This window comes from Ricinus communis, chromosome 3 (genome assembly GCF_019578655.1).
Source record: "Ricinus communis isolate WT05 ecotype wild-type chromosome 3, ASM1957865v1, whole genome shotgun sequence".
NCBI lineage: Eukaryota > Viridiplantae > Streptophyta > Magnoliopsida > Malpighiales > Euphorbiaceae > Ricinus > Ricinus communis.
In genome coordinates this window covers 1,044,860-1,068,850 of record NC_063258.1, presented here as the reverse complement: position 1 = coordinate 1,068,850, position 23,991 = coordinate 1,044,860, and the positions used below count along the sequence as shown (strand labels likewise).

The following is a 23,991-nucleotide window of genomic DNA, read 5'->3' as shown; positions in this document are numbered from 1 at the left end:
ACATATCATTGAGGGGAGCATAATAATTTATTATGTGATAGCACCTAAATTTACCAAATATTGCCAAACTCAAATTAAAACGAAAAGATATAAAATAACAAAATGACACGTAAGAAATTATAATATTTTAATTTGACACGTAAGGAATTATAATCTTCCAGCTCAGCATATAACGAGCTATTAACAAAATAACACATTAAAAACTATAAAATTATCTCCAAAACCAAACTTGGAATTCATTACTCAGCCAAACAATAACATATTCGAAAAGAACAGAACAAAAAGGAACATATTTATGTCCGTAATCTGAACCATTTTTGGTTCATACAAGGAAAAATTAGAGCTGATACACTAAGCCTACTCATAAGTATTAATACTCTGTATACATAAAATTAAAGAATCACAAGTGCTGTATAGATAATATATCTTCCAAGGCTCTCTCATGAAGAAGGCTGACCTTCCAAATTTAGTCATTTCATCCCAGCAGGGCTTCAGTATGTTCTATATATATTTTAATGGACCATGTTTCAGTACTGCTTTATCCGCATTCACCCCACCCAAGTCGAGACTACTGTGGCGGGCGGGCAGACGCATGGAGAATTGGTGGACGGTTCATCACCATACATCGCGAAGATACCTGCCACTCATTTGGAGATTCTTCACCATGCTCTCAGCCTTGGAACTGTCTAGAGATCCCTGAACCCAACAAGTGTATTTTGTCAATAAGAAGGAGCCAAATCAATGGGAAGCTATCAGAATCTTTTTCTTTTTTTGTGGGTGCTCTTGTTTGTGCCATCAAATTCTTTTGAAATACTCAACAGAACATCCACAAGGGAAAGCAATGGTTGGTGCGGATTGAATCCATGACAAGGACAGTATCATTTTTACATGAGGCACATGACAGGGATATGAGCACACATTGGCCCGGGAGTGGGTTGTCACTGGTGGGGTCTTAGTTTATGCTGCATTCTTTATTATTCTTGCTTGTTTTTAGTTTATTATTGTCTGAAATAAGAATGCCAAACGTGGCTGATTTTCAAGCACATAACATCCTTTATAATGGGTAGGTGGTAACTCAGCTACTGACAACAACATGTGACAATTGGCAACACTAGTATCAACAGGACAAAACTCAGTAAAAAAGCTTACCTGCTCTTGGACAATAGTGTGAAGTGTTCTGTGGACGTCCCTGGCCATGCCTTTGGCATCACCACAGACATATATATATCCTCCCTGAGAAATCATGTTCCATATATCTAAAGCCTGGAGACATGCATAGAAAATGTCAGACACAGCCAAGAACTTGATGTTAAAGCTTCAATTATCTAGCTTTGAATTAACTGAGGACAGAACACATAAAATATTTGAATTTCCTATCAAGGTTGTAGGTGAATGAAATCCAATACCTTCTCCGACATTTTATGTTGTACATATTGCTTGGTAGGTCCCTCTCGGGAGAAGGCAACAATCAGTTCAGAAAGTGCATCGCTTTCGACATAGTTGTTGAGTTCATCCTCATAGATGTAATCCTGTAAAAACCGTGTTAAACAATTGGAAGTGAAGTACATTGTACCCCTGCAAACACCTATCCACCAACCACACAGTATTCTAGAACAGAGAACAGCATGACTTACCATCTTACTATTCCTGCAACCGAAAAATAATACGGAGGGTCCCAATTCCACACCAGCTTCTTTCAGAGCTAGTCTTTCCTGCATAAGGCAATTTTATAAGACCGGATTAGCTTAGCTTATACATCTCAGCACAATGAAGGATAACAGACATACAACTGAAATTTGCAATTTAAACCTGCAAGAAACCCCTGAAAGGAGCCAAACCAGTCCCAGGGCCAATCATAATGATAGGCACTTTGGTGTCTGCAGGAAGCTTAAAGTTTGACTGCCTAACAAAAATGGGTGCCCAACTGCATTCGTGGCTTTTCTCCATAGGAACAGAATTCTGCAGGAAGGAAAGGAAAAGCAATAAGTGAAATTCCTAAAAGAAAGAACCTTAGGTATTAATATAGAATAAAATTCTAAACCCAAAATATTTTTCTAAGAAGGATAATCCAATACACATTAATAACATAGATACAAAGAAATAAGATTATACTAACATCAGCATGCATGCAAACATATTGTTGTAGACCGTGTTGGATAAAAGAAGTGGACAGAGAAATTACAAAATACCTTCATCCATGTTGAGCATACTCCTTTGTGTACCCGTCCTGTTGGTGTTTTGTCAAGAACCAGTGCACAAGTAACATGAATTCTAGATGGAGCCATCCTACAGAGAATATTCAGATAGTAAACACATAAGATTTCAAAGAAGAAAAATATATTGATAAATTATATAGTGTTAGATAGTGAAGCAAACACGGCCCTGTTCTCAATTTTTATAGTAAAGTCACCAGTGTGTATATATAAATATATATATAGTCAGAAAAATATTCACCTTGGGGATGATGAAATAGAATAGAATCTGGGTTGCAAACGAGGAGCCACTGAAGCAAAGAAGACACCAAGTGGAGGCTTGGCTGATGGAAATTCAGCCATGACCTCAAGGAGGCTTCTTTGAGCAGCAACTATCCATTGTGTATATTCATCCTAAATTAAGTGCAAAAACCAAGTTATATCCATGAGGAGGACGACTGAGTCTAAATTAAGAACAAAACGTTTTAAATGGATTCACAACCTTTCCAGCAGGTGAAGCAAGATGCCTTAGTCTATCAGCTTCAGTTGGATCAGTAGCATGAGCTGCTAAAGCAAGTAAAGCAGACTGGAAACCAAAAGCATTGAAACAATCAATTACTCAATATGTGATAAAAGAATCATGTAAAGAATAAATGAAACAAAAGAAAAGGGAGAAAATGGAATTCAGAGACTGGAAAACAGCGAACCTTTTTTGGTGAACTCAACAGATCAGCATATCTAGTGAGAGCTGTTCTTAGGGTGCATGGTGGGAAAGGAGCAGGCAAGGAGCTTCCACTAAGTGCTGTACCATCCTCTTTGTCAGCATGGATAGAGAAATAAGTATCCGGTGACAAACCCAATAACTGCAATGCCTCCTCTACAGTTTCATCAAGATTCTCACAGTATACACCTACATGATCCCCAGTTTCATACCTGAAGAAAGAAACAACTGTGAGTTCACAGATAACCAACACAATTTTTTTGTTAAAAGTTGGTCTTAATAGAAGCATCTAAGATGCCCTATTTATTAACATAAAGACTTACGAAAGTCCAGTGCCAGCTATGTCAAACTCCAAATGGGTGCAGGAACGGTCAGATGCAGGTGTGTGAAGCTCCTTTCTCACAGCAACATTTGCCCTATGTTGTAGACAAAATAGATTTAGATGAAAAGAGCAAAAAAGAGAAAATAATGAATTGAATTACCAAGGAAAAAAAAAAAAATAGAGTACATGGTAGCAATCTACCTGCATGGATGCTGTGCATCATAAACAGCATGCCCATTTGTATTACTCCACCTTTTGTCCTCTATAGGTGCATCTTCAGGATCATAGAATACAATACGATATTCCAAAACAGCAGCTGTATATGGGGTAGAAACAGTTGCTGCATCATCCTCACCCCGAAGGACCTGATCTAACTCGGGCCAGAGTGATTCTTTCCTGAAATATCAAGTCAAAAGTTAGAAGGGAAAAACATAAATCTCGCTTGTAACAAAAAACATGCTGTTGATGAAGGATAGAGATTCAAGATCTTAATACCAAGCAGTGAAGTCATCTTCAATGCATTGATCATCATCCCCAAGACCCACTGGGACAAGACGCTTTGCACCTGCAAATGCAACGAGCATATCTTATTAATAAAAAGATGTTGGAAAGGATGACTAAACAATATCAAGTTGCATAATCAATCATCGGTGGGAAACTGCAGAAGAGCAACAGACACATACACAAAATTGAATCAAATAATCCCCTATGTAACAAGCCTCTCTGATTACAAATTTTTAAATTTCAAATGCATTTTATAAGTATAAGCTTCAAAGGTAAACACATTAGAATCCACACAAGTGAAATAGAAAAACATACCCTGCTCTTCAAGGAGTTCATCCAACACCTTAGCAATCTGTCCGATGATAACAAAGGCACAAATAAAACATTAATTAACTGCATACAAAGAAAATTATCTAGCTAAGAGGAAAACATCTTCACATTTAATACCTTATTAAAATGCTCATATTGCTTGTTGCCAAGGCCAAACACTCCAAACTTAAGGTCCTGAAGCCATTCCCCTCTCTCTTTTCCCTGCGTGCATAACATACAATAAATCACAACCTGATCTATCACAAAGCAAAATGAAAAATCTGACAACAACAACAACCAATCTTATCAAGATTTACCTCAGTAAACCATTTATAGAATCTGGCGGCATTATCTGTTGGCTCACCATCTCCATATCTGAAGAACCCATCAAAATATATGTTACCGGAAAGATATCAAACACCAAGAAATAAGCAACGCGCAGAATTATGCACAACAAACTCACGTAGCAACAAAAAACAAAGCCAAAGATTCTTTCTTTAATTTCGTCTCGTATTCATCGTCGTCAGCTGCATAATCATCCTATCAACAATTCAATAAAACTCAAAGTCAAGATCAAAATCACAATTCAAAACACAGTAAAACAGCCACAAATTGCAGCTATGACATCCAGTAAAAACAAAAAAGAGAACAAAGTCAAACTTACCAAATCAACAACTTTAAAAGTTGCCTTTTCATATCGAGCTTTTGCCTCTTCAGACAAAGCCTATTAAAGAAGAAAAATCAGTACAGCGATCAAAACCAGCTAAACTACCAACAGCCCATTAAAGTAAATAAAGCAACAGAGCTATGAACCTTAGCGAATCCTTCAGCTGTACCGGTCTGAGTACCAAAAAAAATGGTGACACGTTTCTGGCCATCGTCAGGTTCAGGCTCAGGCTCTTTAACAACCAACGGTTTAAGAGGTTCAATAGCAACCGACTTAGATTTCTGACTGCCGGATCTTCTCCACACCAACACCACAACACACCCGATCAAAACCGCGATGGAAGTAGTTAAAATCATAACAAACTCACGGTTCTCATATAACATAGTGGCCACCTCAACAGCGCTTGATTCTGATGATACATTAGACGGGTCTAAGTTGCCTTTAATAACGGCTGATATCAGATCAAAAGGCGATACCTTCATGATGGAACCTGCCGATGATGATGATGGTTGCATGGCTGATAAAAACGATTGGTTCCTGGTGAGCAAGTATCGACAATTTTCAAAGGCAATTGAATGAAATTTTGAAGAGAAAAACAGAGCTTCAGCTTTATTTTTATCTTCTTTTCTTTTTTGCTTGTGGTGCTGTGTTTGGTGGTGGGTGAGAATGTAGGTAGAGAAAATGAAAGAGTAGAGAGAGCACCTTGAAAGAGTTGGGAGAGAAATGAGGGGAGTTTTTAATAAGGAGCTGTGCTTAGAGAAATGAACCAAGGAAGGCGCCTACCAAACCAGACTAGTCAAACTCACCTAACACATAGTTAACCATGGTTAACCTCTTTTATTTCCTTTCCATGGAGTAAACGGGGTTTTCCAAAATTTCCGCCTGCTCTCTCTATATATGTCAAAATGAATTAATACTGATACATTCTTTTAATATTTTGATCCTTTAATTAATTTAATATTTTAATTTAAAATATAATTTAATAAATATTTACATTTATTTTTTATAATACTGTAGTATTTTTAATATATATTTTTATACAATAAATTTATATATATTATATAAATATTTTCAAATATTATTAAAAACTAAAATTTAAATATATATTATAATAAATTAAAATTTAAAATTTAAAATTTTTAATATTATAAAATAAAATTTAAAAATTTATTAAATTAAATAAATATTAAAATGTTAAACTAATTAATCGATATAAATTCAGAATATAAATATATATTTAACTTAATATATATAATAAGAAGATTAGTTTTCATTTTTTTAATATGTTACATAATTTGAGAACGAGAGGTTTTAGTGAATATAGAAAAATTTTATCTAGTATTATATAATTAATGATCCGTTAGCACTTTTAAATAAAAATATTAATTATTTTTTAAAAAAATATTAATTAATTTTACTATATAAAAATATCATACCCTAAAAAGTGAATAGGCAATTTAGATTTTCTTAAATAATATAAGAAAATTAATCTAAAATTTTCTTTTATTTATATTTCATTTAGATTTAAAATCTAAAAAATTGTGTTTCAACTTTTAAAATTTTTGATTATTTTAAAAATAAATTCATAAGATTGATTTATAAGAAAATTGAAAAAAATCAATATTTAAAGTATTTTTTAACATCCAATAGTAATATTTTTATATAAATTACTTTTTTAGGAAAACATTAATTCCCTTTAATTCTTAATAAAACATTTTCAAAATTATAGGATTTACTAATCAAACTCTCAAACAGGAAAATTATACCATAAATATAGATTTTCCTGTATATAAGAAAATAAAAAAAGAAATTTTTTTAAAAAAATCAACTAATTCTCTATTATTAATAAAAATGAATTGAATTATCCATTAACGACTAATTTTCTAAAAGATAAATATTTTATTATATAATATTCGATATATGCTCTGTCCTTTCTGGAACGGGGGCATAAATGAGTTTTGCGGTTGAGAGTTGAAGGTTGATGGTTGATTTGGAGTTAAATTTCCATAAATACCCTTTCCTGTCTTTTTCTGTCAGCTGCAGTGACAGAATTTTTGGGCCAATATGCCTTGGGTTGTCCTTCTCACTTGTATGTGTGAACCAAATTTCCTTTTTCCGTGAAAACTCTTTTATTTTTCTTTTGGATAAATAGATCTGTTTATTTATTTTTCTCTCTTTTTAATCTTTTGATTGACCAATTAAAAGATTTATAAAATAGGCAAATATTCAACCATGCGTCCACTACTGATCATGTTTGTTTTTGTTAATACAGCTCACGAAGGTAGCATCGATAGTGTGTGTGTTTTTTATAGGATGTATAACAGAGAGGGTGATAATAATATAATTAGATTAGTGAGTCTAAAAACCGGATTATTTTAATAATAAAAAAATTATATTTATTGTAATAAAAATAATAATCTTAAAATTAATAGTAAAATAATATTATCACTGATGGATGTAATTATTTTTAATAATTATTGATGATAACTTCTTAATTTAAAAAAGTGAGATAAAAAATGAAATAAAAAAATAAATGAGAGAAATATATAGCCATTAAAAAGAAAAGTAATTATTTAATTAATAAAATAATTAATTTTCATAAAAATAATAAATTATAAATGAAGAAATATATAAAGAATAGTACTTTCAAATTGCACTAAATAGAATATTAAATGTGAACTAATTCTTATAAAAATAGAAATATTTTAAAAATATATAATAAAGAGTTTGAGAAAAAGAAAGAATAAAAAAAATATAGGAAAGAGTTCAAAAATGAAAGTGAACATGAATGGTTATGTCTTTAAATGACATTAAATAGACTATTAAGTGTCAATTAATTTTTATAAAAATATAAAAATGAATTTGAGGATGAGAAGAAATAAAAAAAGATTGTGCTTTTAAATGGCATTAAATGGGCTATTAAGTTCAATTATTTTTATGAGATAGTGTTTTTGTTTTCTAAGACTATTAATTGCATTCAATTTATAGTAATTTCAGAGATTATAGTTCTATTTAAGAAAATTGATAACCATTATAAAATCTAATTAATGCTTTCAATTAGATTTTTGATTTAATGCACCTAATATACTGTGATGCTTTTGTGTAAGCATATATTTACTTTTGTATATATTGTTATCTAAGGACTTAATATTTTTAAGTGGAAATACATAATTCTTCGCTAATAACTAAGAAAAAAGAATAAAAGAATACAATCAAAATAAAGTGAGAATAAATAATATAGGATATGTAAAGATTTAAGAGAAGTGAGCAAATACATGAAAATCTTTTCAAAAAAAATCCCAACTCATATAAAAAGAATTATCTGATTAAAAACAACACTTGAAATAAAAGAGTTGTTCCTTTTTCTTTCGCACGTTATGGTATTAACAAAAAGTCATTAAAATTATGATTGATTGTTTGTATACTAAACGATTAAAAATTATAGATGACTCCTATGGAAGAACTAAAATTTATACTAATATTTTATGTCAAGTATTATATATATATGCCAAATGAAACATATTGAGCAATGGAAATAATACAATATTTTTTTAAAGATAGATAGATATACTCTTTAAAAATTAAGAATATATTTTAAGAATTATATAACTTACCATATAAAATATAGAAAGTAATATTAGAGAATATTGATTATGAGAATCAATAGTAAACATTAACTTGATTTTAGTAGTCAAATTTTTTAAATAAATAAGAGGTTATATTTTAAATTTGATTTAATAATTAAATAAATTTATCAGTGCATGTAATACTCTTTCATACTCTTTACAATCTAAAAAATTAGTGCAAAATTTATATAAATTGCTACATAAGAAAGAAAAAGTTTATGTAAAACACTACTTTCATATATATATATATATATATATATTAGATATTTATTTATTTGTTAAATTTAATTTTAAAAATAAATTATTATTTTTATTAAATTCACCTTTTTAAAATAACTAAATTGAATTAAAATGGATAATTTTTTTGTTAAAATTATCTAAAAGAGTTAAAAAAAAAAAACGTCTATTTGGCCCCATTTGCATAAGACCTATTTGAATCTTATTTCAAAAATTTATTATCAGAACATGAATGTAAATGAATTTAATTTTCTAAATATTCATATTACGTCCTCATTAAATACTAATGGCTATTATATATTCTCAATCCAGTTGTGAGCTACTCGTTGCTCGATAAGATAAATGCTCTCTTAACAGTATTCTTTTAATAAACGAATCAAGGTAAAGCTATATAAAAGCTTGAGTCTTTAAATTTATAACGAGTTCATATATAGAGTGTTTGGTTTAAATGTATTGTGCAGTCGATAGTTGTTTTTCACTGAACAATTATTTTAAAATATTTTATAAATATTTAAGATTTAGCAATTGAGAGTTGATTTAGTCTCAATCAGCTACTGATTTATTTATTTATTTAGTTAATATTATCTTTATCAAAACTTATTAATAATAAGTTACTTTAAGTTGATATAATATAATTAATCTTTTATAATTCATAATAAATAATTATTATTTTAAAATTATATTTAACAGTTAAAATAATTATGATATTTATAATTATTACATTTGAAATAGAGATTTTTTTATTAATGTAATACAAATTTTCATTTCTATTTTTAAAATAATTTTTATAAATATTTTCAATAATAAATACAATTGAGCTAAACAAGATTAATTATAGTATTTTTAATTATTATAAGTTATTTTTATTAATTATACTATTGAAAATAGTATAATAAAATAAATTATATCCTCAATGGTCATTTAACATACTAACAGCAACCAATAATAAAATATTACCAGCTATCGCCCATCAACTACCAGCTACCGAATACATTTATAAGCTGAATCAACCACAAGCTCATAAACTTGCGAGCTAGTTTTGAGCATTTCCAATGCACTCTTTATATATGTCAAACTCTTTATTTTGAAAAATCTTATCATAAAATAATACTCTAATATACTCTTTATTTTTTAAATATAAAATAGAGATTCACTCTCTACTTTATATTTAATAAATATACTACAAGTTTCTATTCACTTGATTAATTGATATTTGTAGTTATTGTTTTCTATTAGTAAAGATAAAAAAAACTCTCACCCATAAGCTATTATCCTGCATCATCATTCTCCACCCTAATTTAGACAGAAAAACAACATTAGCTTTTTGCATATCCTGAATATCTAGTCCTCCAAATTCTTTCGGAGTTGTAATTATTTTCCAATTTACCAAGCTTGCCATCCTTTTATCTTCACTTGTTATTCCCCATAAAAATTAACGTGATAAATGCTCAATTTCTTTGCAAAGCGAGACTGGAAATGTTATAGTTTGCATGGTATAAAAAGTTATTGTCGAAAAAATCGATTGAACAAAAGTTGTTCTACCAGTAAAGGAAAGACACTTAGCTCTCCATACCGATAACCTTGATGATATACGACCAAGGACTTGCTTCAATGTATCTTTAGAAGGGCGCCCATAAATTTCTTGAACACCTAAATATCTTCCCATCTCAACAGCAATAAGAATCCCTGAAGATTTAGAAAGTTCTTAAGCAAAAGAACAACTAACATTACAAGACGCAAACATACTAGATTTAGCAAAATTAATTCTTTGCCCATAATTCTCACAAAATAGCTTTGAACAATCTATAACCACATGTAATGCTCAAACGAAGTCTTAGCAAACAGTACCATGTCATTGGTAAAGAATAAATACGATAACTCCGGCCCTCGTCTACAAACCTGAATAGGATGCCACCTTCCAATATGGATCGTTTGATTAATTAATTGAGAAAGTCTCTCAACACAAAGCATAAAAAGGTATGAGAAATAGGATCTCCCTACCTAACCCCACGCGAAGGCTTGAAACTATCCGACTTTAAACCATTCTAAAGCATAGGCATAGTAGAAGTCGAGACACATTCCATTATATTACGCACCCACATTTAACTAAAACCCGCATCATCCAAAGTTTCTTTAATAAAACTCTAAGACAACCAATCATATGCTTTTTCAAGGTTAATCTTAATGGCCATCATGCCCTTGTCGGATCTTTTATTATGCATGGAATGAATAACTTCTGAAAGATGACTATATTGTCAGAGGTTTTACGGTCATGAATAACACTACACTGAGTAGGAGCCACAATCTTAGGCAGAATTAACTTCAATCTCCCACTATAGTTTTAGTGATTAGCTTATATAGTACATTGCACAAACTAATTGGCCACATCTCCTTAAGAGATTCAAGAGGAGAAACCTTTAGAATCAAAACTAGCAGAGTTTTATTCAGAACTTTCGAAAGCTTGCCCGTGCAAAAGAAATTGAGAACCATATCACCAATAATATGCCACATTTTCAGATAAAGTCCTGCCTGAAATCCATCTACACCAGGGGCTTTCATTAGAGCCATATGAAAAAGAGCTGCTTTAACATCCTATTTAGAAAACGGGCTATTAAGATAATCAATGTCAAATTACTTAGACAAGGAAATAATCCTTTGGGCATCATCTCTACAACCATATTATTCACCTTAGTCATGTAAAGTCTCTTGAAAAACCCATGAGCCATCTGACCAAGCTTAGTTTGGTCCCAAATCCAAACATTATTATTATCTTCTAAATCTTGTACAAAGCACTTATTACGTTGTATGAGAGTAAAAAGATGAAAAAAAATTATATTACAATCTCTAGAATAAAATTTCTTCTTGCTGCAAAACCAAATCCAAGATTTTTTTTTAACTTCTCCTCAAGCAAAGCCACCCTATGAGAAGGCCTAGTTTCTAAGACTTTTTGAATCCCATCAATACGAGCCCATAATCTTCGCTTCTTTCTAAATATGTCTCCAAAGATAGTAGAACTCCAACTCCGAAGAGCTTTTGCCAAGTCATCAATATTCTTCTGAATTGAACTAGAAACCACCCAATTCTCTAAGATAACTTTTTCATAATTTGAATGCGTAAACCAAGCTGCTTCCATTTGAAAAAGTCGATTCCCAATAGATCTATCTTTAGGAATAACTGAAATTAAAAGAGGACTATGATCTGAATTGTGATAAGGCAAATGTATAACAGACACATTTAGAAAAATATTATGCCACTCTGGATCACACACTGCTCTATCTAACCGAGCTCTTATATAGTGACCATTCATATTACCTCTAGATCATGTGAAATTTAAACTAGAAAAACCCAAGTTAATTAATCCCTCAACATCCATTGATTAAAAGAACGACTCTTGCTAACTGAAAAATGGTCCTCATTGCTGACTTCAGAAGCTGATAAAACTGAGTTAAAATCACCTACACTTAACCAAGGAATGGATAAATCGAATTTCCTTCTCGAGAGATCCTTCCAAAAATCCTCTTTAAGCCTAGCATTCAGACTATCATACACTATGTTAAACAACCATGAATAGGAATTAACAACATTTATTTTTATAAAGAATGAACTAAGGATGGGTTTTCATTACTTCCACTTCCAAGCCCGATCACCAAAAAACCCAGATGCCTCTACTGAAACTAACAGCCTCCACTCTAACCCACTTATATACCCAATCGTATTATAAACCATAATAGTAGAGATACCACTACATTTGGTTTCAACAAATACTATCCGGCTTGTACATATTAGTAATCTATTTTAAAGTACAGGCAAAATCATTAGACATTGTTCCTTGACAATTTCAAGTCATACAAATAATTAAAATTAACAATATTGTAGACATGAATGAAAGCAACTCAAAGCATATAAAAAATAAAGGGATACAACAAAATTTTCCATTCTCGAGCATCATCCATTCACCATTAAAGGCATCAAACTCTCTATCCTCCTATGACTCCTTCCTTTCATCAACGTCCTTACCCTCGCTAGAAGATAAATTATTACTGTCATCCAGAGGATCAGAATTATGGAAAAATTGAAGTTGAACACTAGCCACATTCAACTCAGTCCTCGGAACCACTTCTAAATTTAGAACACCCAACCTCTCATTCCTTCCATTTCTGACTACAACAACACTCTTCTTCTTCCCTTTTTGTCCAAAAATAATAGTGTGCTCAACTGATGTTGCTTCTTGATTCCTTTGACTAATTTCTTTACTCTTAGAAGAACTAGGCTTAAACTTTATAGAACATATACTACCCAAACCTTGTCCTTGACCAAACAAAGTTCTTTTATTTTAACCTGGACGTTTAGTCTCTTTCCCCAACTACCATCTCTAGCGTTCCCAATACCTTGAGTCCTCCCTCCTTTTGAGACTGAACATTAAGGCTCGTCGGCTTACTAGGCCCATCAACATCTCTAATTTGAACCCCCTCATATGTTGCCTTACTAGGCCCATCAATATCTCTAATTTGAGCCTTCTCATTCTCTTGGACTGCAAGAATAGCAAATTTACTTTCTCCTCCAAGCGCGCCTATTGACCTCTTGTAAAACCGATCTATTATGATTATCAGTCCTACTTGAATTCAAGTTCTTCTTAACTGCTACCCTTGCCCAAGATTTACACTGAGCTATCATCCATAGTCCAAAACAATCAGTAATTGCTTGATCAACCATATTCTTCTCCACATGATCACTAACCACATCATTATTAGCTTGCTTCTGTCCAACTCATTTTGATGGTGTCAATAACTTCGAACACTAGTCTTTACTACATTCAAAATATATTAAATGGATGCTCTCATACTCAATTTTATAAATATGTTTATGCAGCTTAAACTTTGATAATAACGGCTTGTTCAAATCAATCTCCGGATATATTCTTACAAATTTGCCATGAGAAACATCACTTGTACTACTATCCATTCTAATTGGCTACCAATTCGATTAACTATTCTCATGAGGAACTTTTCATCATAATACTCAATAGATAAATAAGGAAACCGCACCCATGCCATAACACTATTGATATTTGGCAGCTCAGGATCAAAGTTCGAGCACCATTTTCAAACACTTAAATAATGATTAAGGGTCATCCAAGGACCTTCAAAAAGGGCAAAATTAAAATTGTCAATTGAAGAAAACTTCACAAGGTAAAAATCATTATCAATTGTAACAATATCCATTGCAGACTTAGACTTCCATAAGAGACGTAGTCTTCTTTCAAAAAACTTAAATTCTAAGGTTCTCCCTAACAACTTCACAATCAATGTCTGTTTCCAAGGACGACGAAGTCTAGCTTTCTCTTGCTTTGTGATATGGAAGGAAGGGCAATCTTCCTCATCTAAGTCATCATAAAACTAGTCCTCATCCTTAGATACATCATCTAAATCATACTCATTTTCCCAAGAAAGTACGTCAGAAGCGCCTCATAACCTATCTCGAGACGAACTTTGGTTATAACCTCCTTGCTTTCAGTAATACCAACATGATTCTCCTCCATATCCATCTCTGATTCTTGAACTTGACTTTCCAACTCTAGTTACATATCATGAAAAACATCATACCGCTTAATTTTCTTATTATTACGTTCAAGAATATCAGTTTCTTCAGGAGATCGACTTTCGCTAGGGTTCGCTGAGGAGAGCATTCTAGGTTTTTTATATTGATATGATTGCATTTGTAACACTAGAGCTACAAATATGTAACTTATTTTCCTCTAGCAATTTTCTTTATCTGGATAGAGCTTCCAAAAACAAGGCTTGAAGATTTCAAATATATATAGAAGCTACATATATAACTTATTTAGTAGATGCACTGATTTTCTTTTTCTTTTTCCGATATTAGATGGATCCTAGGAAAGAAGAATAGGTGAGGGTATTTTATTCAATTGCTAGAAATAAATAAAATTATTATCCACTTAAATAAATATATATTTGGGCCTAATCATCATTCTGATGAGAAAAAATTAGTCACAAATAATTTTTATCAAGTTAAAAATTTTAATTGACATTAAAAAATTTAGACATTAAAATAATAAGAGTTAAAAAAATTCTAAGAGTCATTATTTTATTTCTTTATATTATTTTACAATAAAAAATAATTACATTTCACTTTTACTATTATGGAGATGTTGCAGAATAAATTGTTTGAAGAGAATTGATTGCTACATGGTATTTTTCATATAACATGACAAAATCGAAATATAGTTTTTATATTTTAAATTTAAGAATTATAAAAACTTGAAAAGGTTGTGATTTCGCATCATGAACATCTCTAATATTAGGATAATAAAAAAGTCTTTTATTATAATAAAAGTTATTTGTCAATGAATTTATTATAACTTATTAGATATATATTAATTATTTTTATAGCTAGTAATAATAAATTTAATATTATAAAAAAGTCTTTAAATATATTAAAATAATATATTAATTTAATAAAAATATTCAACACAAATGATTTTTTTTTTTAATAGATAATATATAGCAAACACTTCTAGAATGAATTATTCTTTTATCTTCTTTTACTTTAAATGTTACAAAATTAAATTAATATTACTTTAAAATGCTTACAATTTGATACGCAACTTTAATTCTAATTCACTTACTTATATATTTAAATTATATTATATGTTGTATGTGAATTTTAATAATTTTAAAATAATAAAACTAAAATAAAATATTAAAAAAACATATTCTTAAATTATTATTTTGACCTAAACTTTAGTTGTTTATCTACTTTGGTTTTCAATAATCGAATAAAGAGGAAATCTAAATAATTAATGTAATCTCCTCTAATAGTGATTATGTAAATAATATTATTGATAGTAATTTATCACGTATTAAATTAGAATTTTATTATGTTTTATAATTTCTTGGTGTCATATTTTTATATAAATTTTATCTCTATCCTACTATTATTTTTTATTTTTTATTGAGTTTTATTAAATTAGTAAAAACCTAAATTGATAATTTTTAACAATAATAATCATAAGATATTTTTAATAAATTTATTTATTTATTTATTCTTTTAAAAGATTTAGGATTGCTAAATTCTCGGTTCATATTTTTTGTACTTATAATTTTAAATATCTTTTACTAAATATTTTGATCGATTAGTAAGTATAATTATCTATAATGGATAACGTGGTTAGATGATATATGTGAATTTTAATGATAGAACTTAAAATATTCAAATAATTTTATTAAATTTAAAATCATTAACACTTTTATTGTTGCATAATGGCCCAAATTTTGAATTAAATTAGTTCATCTAAATTTTTAGAACAATAATTAAAATCAATACAATTAATTGAATGAATAATTAGTAGAACCTTACTACAATCATATGGATCTATAGTATGAAAAGAAATAGTATCACAATAAATTGATTTATTATTATTATTATTATTTTAAATCATAATTAGTAAATCATGAAAAGTTAGAATTTAATGCAAGTTATCAATTACATTTATTTGAATAATATTTATTTTTTTATTTTATGATTGTTAATTTAAAAACAGTTTTTAGCAAAGGTATCTACACATAAAATTAAATCTTAATCATCTTATATGCCTTGAATTCTCTTTTATCAAGTTATATTCTTGAATTTAAGTCACAAACAAATGCTAATTTGGGTCTTCCACGTTACAAAAGAATTACACTTAATTTGTTTTGAATATAGTCACATAGGTTTACTAATCTATTATTAGCTTTTTTTCTTATATACAAATTCTAGTAATAGTAGTGTAAATATTTAATTTTCCTTTTTCATCTTGAATTTCTATTATGTAATTATATTTTTATAAAACTTCAGTGTTATATTTATATATAAATTTATTATTATATTATTACTATCTATTTCTTCCATTAAATTTTATTAAATTAATAAAAGGTCGATCATTCTTAATAATTATTTAACAAATATTAATTAAGTAGTATTTTCGGTAAATTTATATGTCTTTCATTTTTTTTATATTTTTTATACCAATTTTGTATATTAATCATGTACTTTCATTAAATTTGTTTTGCTTAATATTATTTAAAAAAATTATTTTATAGCGCTAATGTTAAAGTTCTAATAATATTTAATTTTTAGAGTTAGATTTATATTTAATTATTAATAATAAAATAATTAATAGATAATCTAATTAATTTGATTAATTAAATAATTAAAAGATTATTTTAGTGAATGTATCTGTTCTTTTCCGTTCAGACTTTTATATAATATGATTAATGATAATTCAAATGGTTTGATGGATAAATATTTACTTCATCATTTTCATATAAACATATGATACATAATATATATATTTATATTAAGAAAATATACATTTTGTCTCTCTATATAAGATCTTACAGCAATAATGGATTATTGGTCATGCCTAGAAAATCATTAGAGACATAAAATCTGTAAATCAGCAATAATGGATTGTTCAACTTTTTCGATTACCTTTTGTCCTTAATAATTGAACCAAAAAGTCGTGTCAATAATTTAACCAAAAAGACTTTAATTAGAGTTTAAAATAATAACTTCTTTTCACAATTTCAATTCAAAACCATTTGTACATGTCTTTTTCAAATTCAAATTCAAATTTAAATTCATTTAGTCACATTTATTTACATTTTTTTCTCTAAGATTCAGAAATAGACAATTGAATCAAAAAAGTAAAATTCCAAATTAGATAAGTCTATTCATTTTTTTTCTGATTTACGACTGTTTGTTGAAAAAAAGAAAAGTATGACATCATAAGCTCATATTAAATATTAAAAAATAAATATCTTACAAGAAACTAAATCATATTCATACTTTTTTTAATTTGTTTTAGTAAGCAATTTGACTATTGATTTTTTTAGCTTAATTGCCAAATGAATTCTATACTTTGACCCAAATCTAGTATAAGGTTTTATTATTTTTATAATTTTTAACAATATGTTTTAATATTAATTTTTATTTTTATTTTTATTTTTATTGAAATTATTAGTCAAAATTTATTGATGATGCAGTGATTTTAGTAATAATAATAAGAAGAAAAAGAGTTAGCATTAGAATTGTGGGATCATTTAAGTAAAAAAATAGAACATCTAACAATGAATATTATTTCTAATATTTCACTTATTTTTATTAGGATTAAAAAGAAGACCTAATAATCTGACCCTTTTCACTTTTTTTTTTTAATCATTTGTTACAACAATTAAAAGTATTTTAAATATTATATTTTAATAATATCAAATAAAAATAATAAAAAAAATTCTATGAAGTATCTAATTATAAGTTAGCAAATTTAATACTGGTTTAAATCTTTTTCTATCGTCGAAATAGCAGTCACGTCAATAAATTATAATTGATAATTTATTAAAAATTAAACTATAATAAATTTGAAAATATTTTGTTAATATTGAAGAAATAAAAATAAAATACTGAATTTTAAAAATAAATATAAAATATAGAATTGAGTTGACAACAAAAATTAAAGTATAAATGTTTTGAGTATTAATTCTTGTGGCGGTGGTCAATTGCTAGCCACCACAAAGGCATGGTCCGTCCACAAAATGCCTTAAAAGTAGCTTTGCCTTTCAACTGCCATCTTGGGCGGGCGTTAGCTTCATAAATCTTTAACCATTATTATGTTGCAAAACAGATAGTCAACATTTTGTTTTGTTCTGTAGATCCTTTAAGGGAAAAGTATAATATATTTTAACCCTTAAACTTTTTGACAATTTTACTATTAGGCCCTCCATGTAAAGTCATTTTACAATGAATTTCTAAAGTTTCTGATTTAATGCTTTTGAGTCTATTTAGGCTGACACAGTAAAATTAGTTAAAATTAACATCTAATAACAAAAGCAATTCTCACATATTTAATAACCGGCCATGTTAAAAAAATTTGTATAAGTTAATTAGAATTTAACAACTATTAATCTGAAATATTTAAGATAAATATCAATATTGAAAAGCTACATCACCCGTCGTGGTTTTTTTTCAATATTATTACCCAAATAAATATCAACGATTAATTTGCCAAGTTATCATATTAAAATTAATATAGATTAAATACTATTTACCGTAAAATTTGATGTAATATATAAGTCACTCATTGTATTTTTCATTACATTAATACTTCATTGAGTTTTAATAAAACTAATAATTACTTTCTTTTGTGCTAGTTAGAGAACTAAACTAATAATTTAAAATTATAATATAATCCTTGAACTTATTATTAAGTATCAAATTCGTTTAAAATTAATTCTTTTATTAAAATAGAGTAAAATTTTATTTTTAATATAAGTTTATTTTAATGTATAATAGAATTAATTAATTAATATTCTTTTACTTGCTTTAATTCCTTATCTTTTAGCATAAGTAATTCTAAAAAGAATTAAACATGTTAAAAACACTTATACTTGGAACTATATTATAAAATTACTATATGAATTATTTTAAATTTTTAAATAAAATAAATAGTTAAAAATTATTATTTTCGTTAAACACTAAAATAAACTTGTATTGAAAATAAAATTTTACTCTAATTTGATAATAAAATTAATTTTGGATGAGTTTGATATTTGATAATAAGTTTAAGAATTAAATTATAATTTTAAATTATCAATTTAGTCCTTAAACTAACACGAAAGGTAATAATTAGTTTTATCAAAATCAAAAAGATTTTAATAGAATAAAAAGATTATACATTAATATATATAGTTAATTATTCATAGTCAAATTTTAGTAAAATAAAATAAAAAATAAAAATAAAATTGAAATATAGAATAAAGAAATAGAAGTATTGGTGCCTTTTTTCTTAACAAGAGATAAAAATAACATATGTTAATTGTTAGTGTTAGAAGAAATGAGAAAATTTTTTGGTTGGCCATTATGGGTTCCACACTTTTTTTTTTCACTCTATGGACTTCAGCCTCCAAGGGCAAGAGCCATTACCAACCCAGTTAGATCTGGATTGGTGTTGATGCCTTCAAATGGCTATAATACCTCTTTGTTAAATAGAGTTTTTTCTTGTACTTTGGAATAAAGTGCAATTTGACCACTAATCTTGTCACATAGACTTAATTTAGTCATTTTTTAAATTTATAAAATTTTTAGCCCAAATATTTATATATTTGACTCAAATTAAACCTATTATGGAAAACAAAGTGAGAGTCATTCTCTCTTGAAAATAGAAACAGTTAAAAAAATTATAATATTATTTAAAGACTATTATATAATTTTTAGTACAATTAATGTAACTAAGCAATAAGTAACTATTACTACAGTTATTCTTGCTAAAACCATTTTCACATTCACCGTACTCGGCATAACTACTACTGTAACTGTTTCTTTCATTATCATTATTAAGAAAGAAACAGTAAGAACACTGTACCAATATTTATTTTTTTAAATATCAATATATATTTTTTAATTTAAATAATTTAGTATAGGAAATTAATATTTTTTTTATTTTTTATTCTTTTCACTCTTTTTTAAGGATTTATCACTCTCTTATTAAAAATAGTACTAATTTAAACCAAATGTGCAAATTTTTTGACTAAAATGTCTACAGAATTTAAAAAAGAAGAAAAGCTAAATTGGACGCGAACATTAAGGGTAGTAGAAATTATAAGGCCCCACATGCCATTATTTGTTTGAACCTTTTGCTATAATTGATAAATAGAAAAAGAAAAATACAAAAGCCACGGATAAAAAATTTAGATAAGAATGAGTAAATAAGTATCAGAAAAAAAAGTGAACACAAAATTCATATATAAACTAAAATTAGTAAAAGAAGAAAAATGAAAAAGAATAAATATATTAAATGAATAGTTAAATTGTAAAGCAAAGTTTATATTATTATTAAACTTTTTGTTTGTTTAATATTTTCTATTACCTACATTAAATGTATACACAACTATAAATATATGAAATATATTTATAGATGAGTATTTTATATTTTAATATTTATTAATTAAAGATATTTTTAATTATTTTAAGACTAATTAGTATAAATTATTGATGTCAATTTTATATATAAATAGAGACATATGTGAAGTAATAATTTTACCTTGAATTATTAATGAGGTGAAGATACAAAATGAGAAGTAAGATTTCCCTTTCCCTTTAAAGCTATATAATTATGCATATGTTCTTTATAAATCTCCCAATGTTATACTTGGACCTAAGTGAATAATTAATAGTTTTACTTATATAAATAAAACTAAATTATATTGTGACTGAAAATTAAGAATTACAAATTGTAAGTTTGAACTTAACTAATTAATAATGACTCGAGCTCCATAAAAATAATGTTAAATAATTGTAATAATATACACTTTTTTAAAAAAAAAGACATAAACTGCTAATTAGTTTTTTTTTTTATGATTTTAAGAATTTATTTGGTTTGACTAATTAATGTAGTTGGTAGTTTGTAACTGATATGTAACGATTCAAAATTAGATCACATGAGATATTGTCCGCTTTGGCCTCAATTGGCCTCACGGTTTTGTCTATTTGGTGGGTTCGAGAACTTCAGAGGAGGTCCCTATCCTGAAATTTCTCTGAACCAAACATGTTTAACACAACCAAATAACCAAAAGGTGCCTCATGTGATCTAGTTCTGGGTCGTTACATGATAATTAATAGGGGTAGATAATAAATTAAATCATTTGATAACATTTTATTAGCTGATGTTATTAGTATGTCAAATAATTATTGAGGGTATATTTTATTTTATAATATGATTTTCAATGATATAAATTAATAAAAATAGCTGATAATAATTTAAAGGCCTAATAGCCTAAATAATTCAAATCTTTGTGAAATTTTGCTATTTTAGATTTTTAAAAAAATATATCAATTTAATAACGACTTAAGAAACTAAATATTATTCATTTAACGACTTAATTTTTGTTCAATTGAATTATTTGTCAAAATTAAGCAATGTAAACAGTGATATGAACACAATTAGGAAATAAGAAATCCAAATTGATAGATTTTAATGCCACATTATTTGTACACATTGCTTAATTTTAAATTTTTATTTTCTTAACACTGTCCACGTTATTATTCATGTTGTTTAATCTTGCGCAACAACTCAATTGGACCAATATTGCGCTCAATTGACCAAATTATAGCTAAATTAATAATTTTTAAAGAATTAACCTCAATAGACAATTTACATAAATTTTTTTAATATATTAGGCCTAATTTAAAATGTTATAATTAGCTTTGTTTAACTAAATTTTATTTATTTTAAAAGTAAAGATTTAAGTTTAAATTCACTGTAATAAAACTTTAAATTTCCAATGCCTAATTATTTAACTATTAAGTATAATTAAAATAAAAATTATTTATATATGATGAATTATAAAAAAATAATAATTATATAAAATTAATTTAAAATAAATTATTATTATTAAAAAAATATTGTTTAAATAAATTAACAAAAATAAATCAACTATCACTATCAGTTAAAAATAAAAACTTTAAAACAGAAATGATAAAATTAACATCTTATTGCGAATAAATTAACTATCATACCAATACATTAATGTAGGCCTTAGCAAGAAACACGTACTAAATGCACAAAATATTTAAATCAAAACCCACTAAATAAAAAATATAAGTGTGATTTCCCCATGCTGAACCATTACAGTTACAGAATTTTGTTTCTATGAAATAAAATAATCGGCAGTCATTAAAGACCGCAAAAAGGTTGATAGTTTTTTTTAAATTATTTTTTATTGGTATTGTCACTGAGTTGCTTAGACCTAACCAACAATGGAGTCAAGTGAGGAGACCCATGGCTCCATTGCCTGGAAAATTGATAAGGTCATAATATGGTTTATAAAAGGCACAAACCCAAATACATCCAAGCTGGTTGTTTCTGACTCTTATGGGACTTGAATATAATAATTTTTATTGTTTTTTTTTTTCTTAAAATTTCTTTAGTAAAGTATTTTTACAATATTAATCTATATTCCGATTACAGCAATGAAAATTGCAAAACTACTGTAATTTTGTTAAATTAGATAATTTGGTACAATTAAATTCTTAAATTAGATAATTCAGTACAACTAAATTTTTTTTAATGTAATATCGTTTAAATATCTTTTAACAAAAGATATGGATAACTCTCTAAACTTTGAACCAAATATCAGTTAAGTATTAATCTCGAAATTGGAACAATTAAGCTCTCAAACTAAATAACACACAACAAATAAGTTTTTTTTATGCAGTTTTATTTTTATTGATAATGACCCATATAAAATGACAACCAATAAGATAAAGATAGCTAAATTACAAAATTTTATTTTTAAAATTCTTAAAAAATAATACAAAATAAAAATTAATGCAAGAATTTATATAATTATTTCAACCAAAAAAATGATAAAACCCTTTCATATTTCACATTTATATTTTTTTTGAAACAATTATTTTTAATTTTATATTATTTTAAAAAAATATAAAAAGATAGAATTTATAGTCTAAGTGTCTTTATGTTAATGGTTGTTATTCTATATATCGATAAAAATAGTTAACGATAGTAATAATGGAATTACATAAATGAGTTTAAATGTTTCACATTATTTAATTTAACAGTTTAATTAAAACTTGTAAAAAAATTTAAGAAATTATTCATAACTTTTACCAAAAATAATTAATGGCAGTGATAACAAAAATTCTATAAAAGGGATTAATTTTCTTTATATTATTTAATTTAAAAATTTATTAAAATTTAGATATTTAAATGAGATTTAATATATATATATATATATCCTCCAGTTTATAGGATTATTCTTTCGTTTTGCAAAGCTGAAGAAAAAGGAAAAAAGAAAAAATAGAGAAAGAAATAGTCAGCAGCAAAAGCGTTTGACATTTTTGAAATTTTCTATTTCAATTTGGGGTAGGTTTCTTTTTCCAATAAGAATTTGGACATGTGATTGTTTATGCCCATTACACGTGGTGTTACTTTCTTAACTTTCGTCTTAGAAATCTAACTTGGTAAGCAAAGTGCATATTATGACCATATTACAAACTACTTTATGTGGAATTGTGTACTTTATAAAAACAAATAATTGAAATAAAAAGTAATCTATTATTTATTATATGAAATATATATTTAATTATTCACAATATTACATACGAATGTTATTATTATTATTTTAATTATAATATTAATATAAAATAATTAATAAAATAATATTTTATAATTATTTATCATATATTAATTTAAGATGTTTTTAGATATTTTTTAAAATATTTTAATATTTTAACAAATGTTTTAATATAAAATTATTTTAAAAATATTTATTAATTAATTTATAATATATAAAATTAATACTATAAATATAATTAATATTACTATTAAAATTAAAATTATT

The 23,991-nt window shown here is 27.0% G+C and overlaps 1 protein-coding gene across 1 annotated transcript; it reads right to left on the bottom strand.

The window, feature by feature from the left end:
- Nucleotides 1-211: 211 nt before the first annotated feature.
- Nucleotides 212-5,448, bottom strand: LOC8259351 (NADPH--cytochrome P450 reductase 2). Its single transcript, XM_048371826.1, has 18 exons — nucleotides 4,862-5,448; nucleotides 4,713-4,772; nucleotides 4,512-4,588; nucleotides 4,366-4,423; nucleotides 4,187-4,270; nucleotides 4,055-4,091; nucleotides 3,731-3,800; nucleotides 3,437-3,631; nucleotides 3,237-3,329; nucleotides 2,900-3,125; nucleotides 2,695-2,778; nucleotides 2,455-2,606; nucleotides 2,190-2,286; nucleotides 1,810-1,959; nucleotides 1,635-1,712; nucleotides 1,407-1,529; nucleotides 1,150-1,263; nucleotides 212-696 (listed from the first exon to the last, which is right to left on the bottom strand). Exons 1-18 carry the CDS (start codon nucleotides 5,228-5,230, stop codon nucleotides 616-618), a joined length of 2,148 nt encoding a protein of 715 aa, XP_048227783.1. The 5' UTR covers nucleotides 5,231-5,448; the 3' UTR covers nucleotides 212-615.
- Between the last annotated feature and the right edge of the window lie 18,543 nt (nucleotides 5,449-23,991).

Excerpts from the sequence above, each read along its gene's own strand:
- LOC8259351 (XM_048371826.1), bottom strand. The coding sequence starts at position 5,230 with ATGCAACCATCATCATCATCGGCAGGTTCCATCATGAAGGTATCGCCT. Across the intron at positions 4,773-4,861 it reads CAGCTGAAGGATTCGCTAAG|GCTTTGTCTGAAGAGGCAAA; the intron begins GTTCATAGCTCT and ends CTTCTTTAATAG. Across the intron at positions 4,589-4,712 it reads CTTTTAAAGTTGTTGATTTG|GATGATTATGCAGCTGACGA; the intron begins GTAAGTTTGACT and ends AATTGTTGATAG.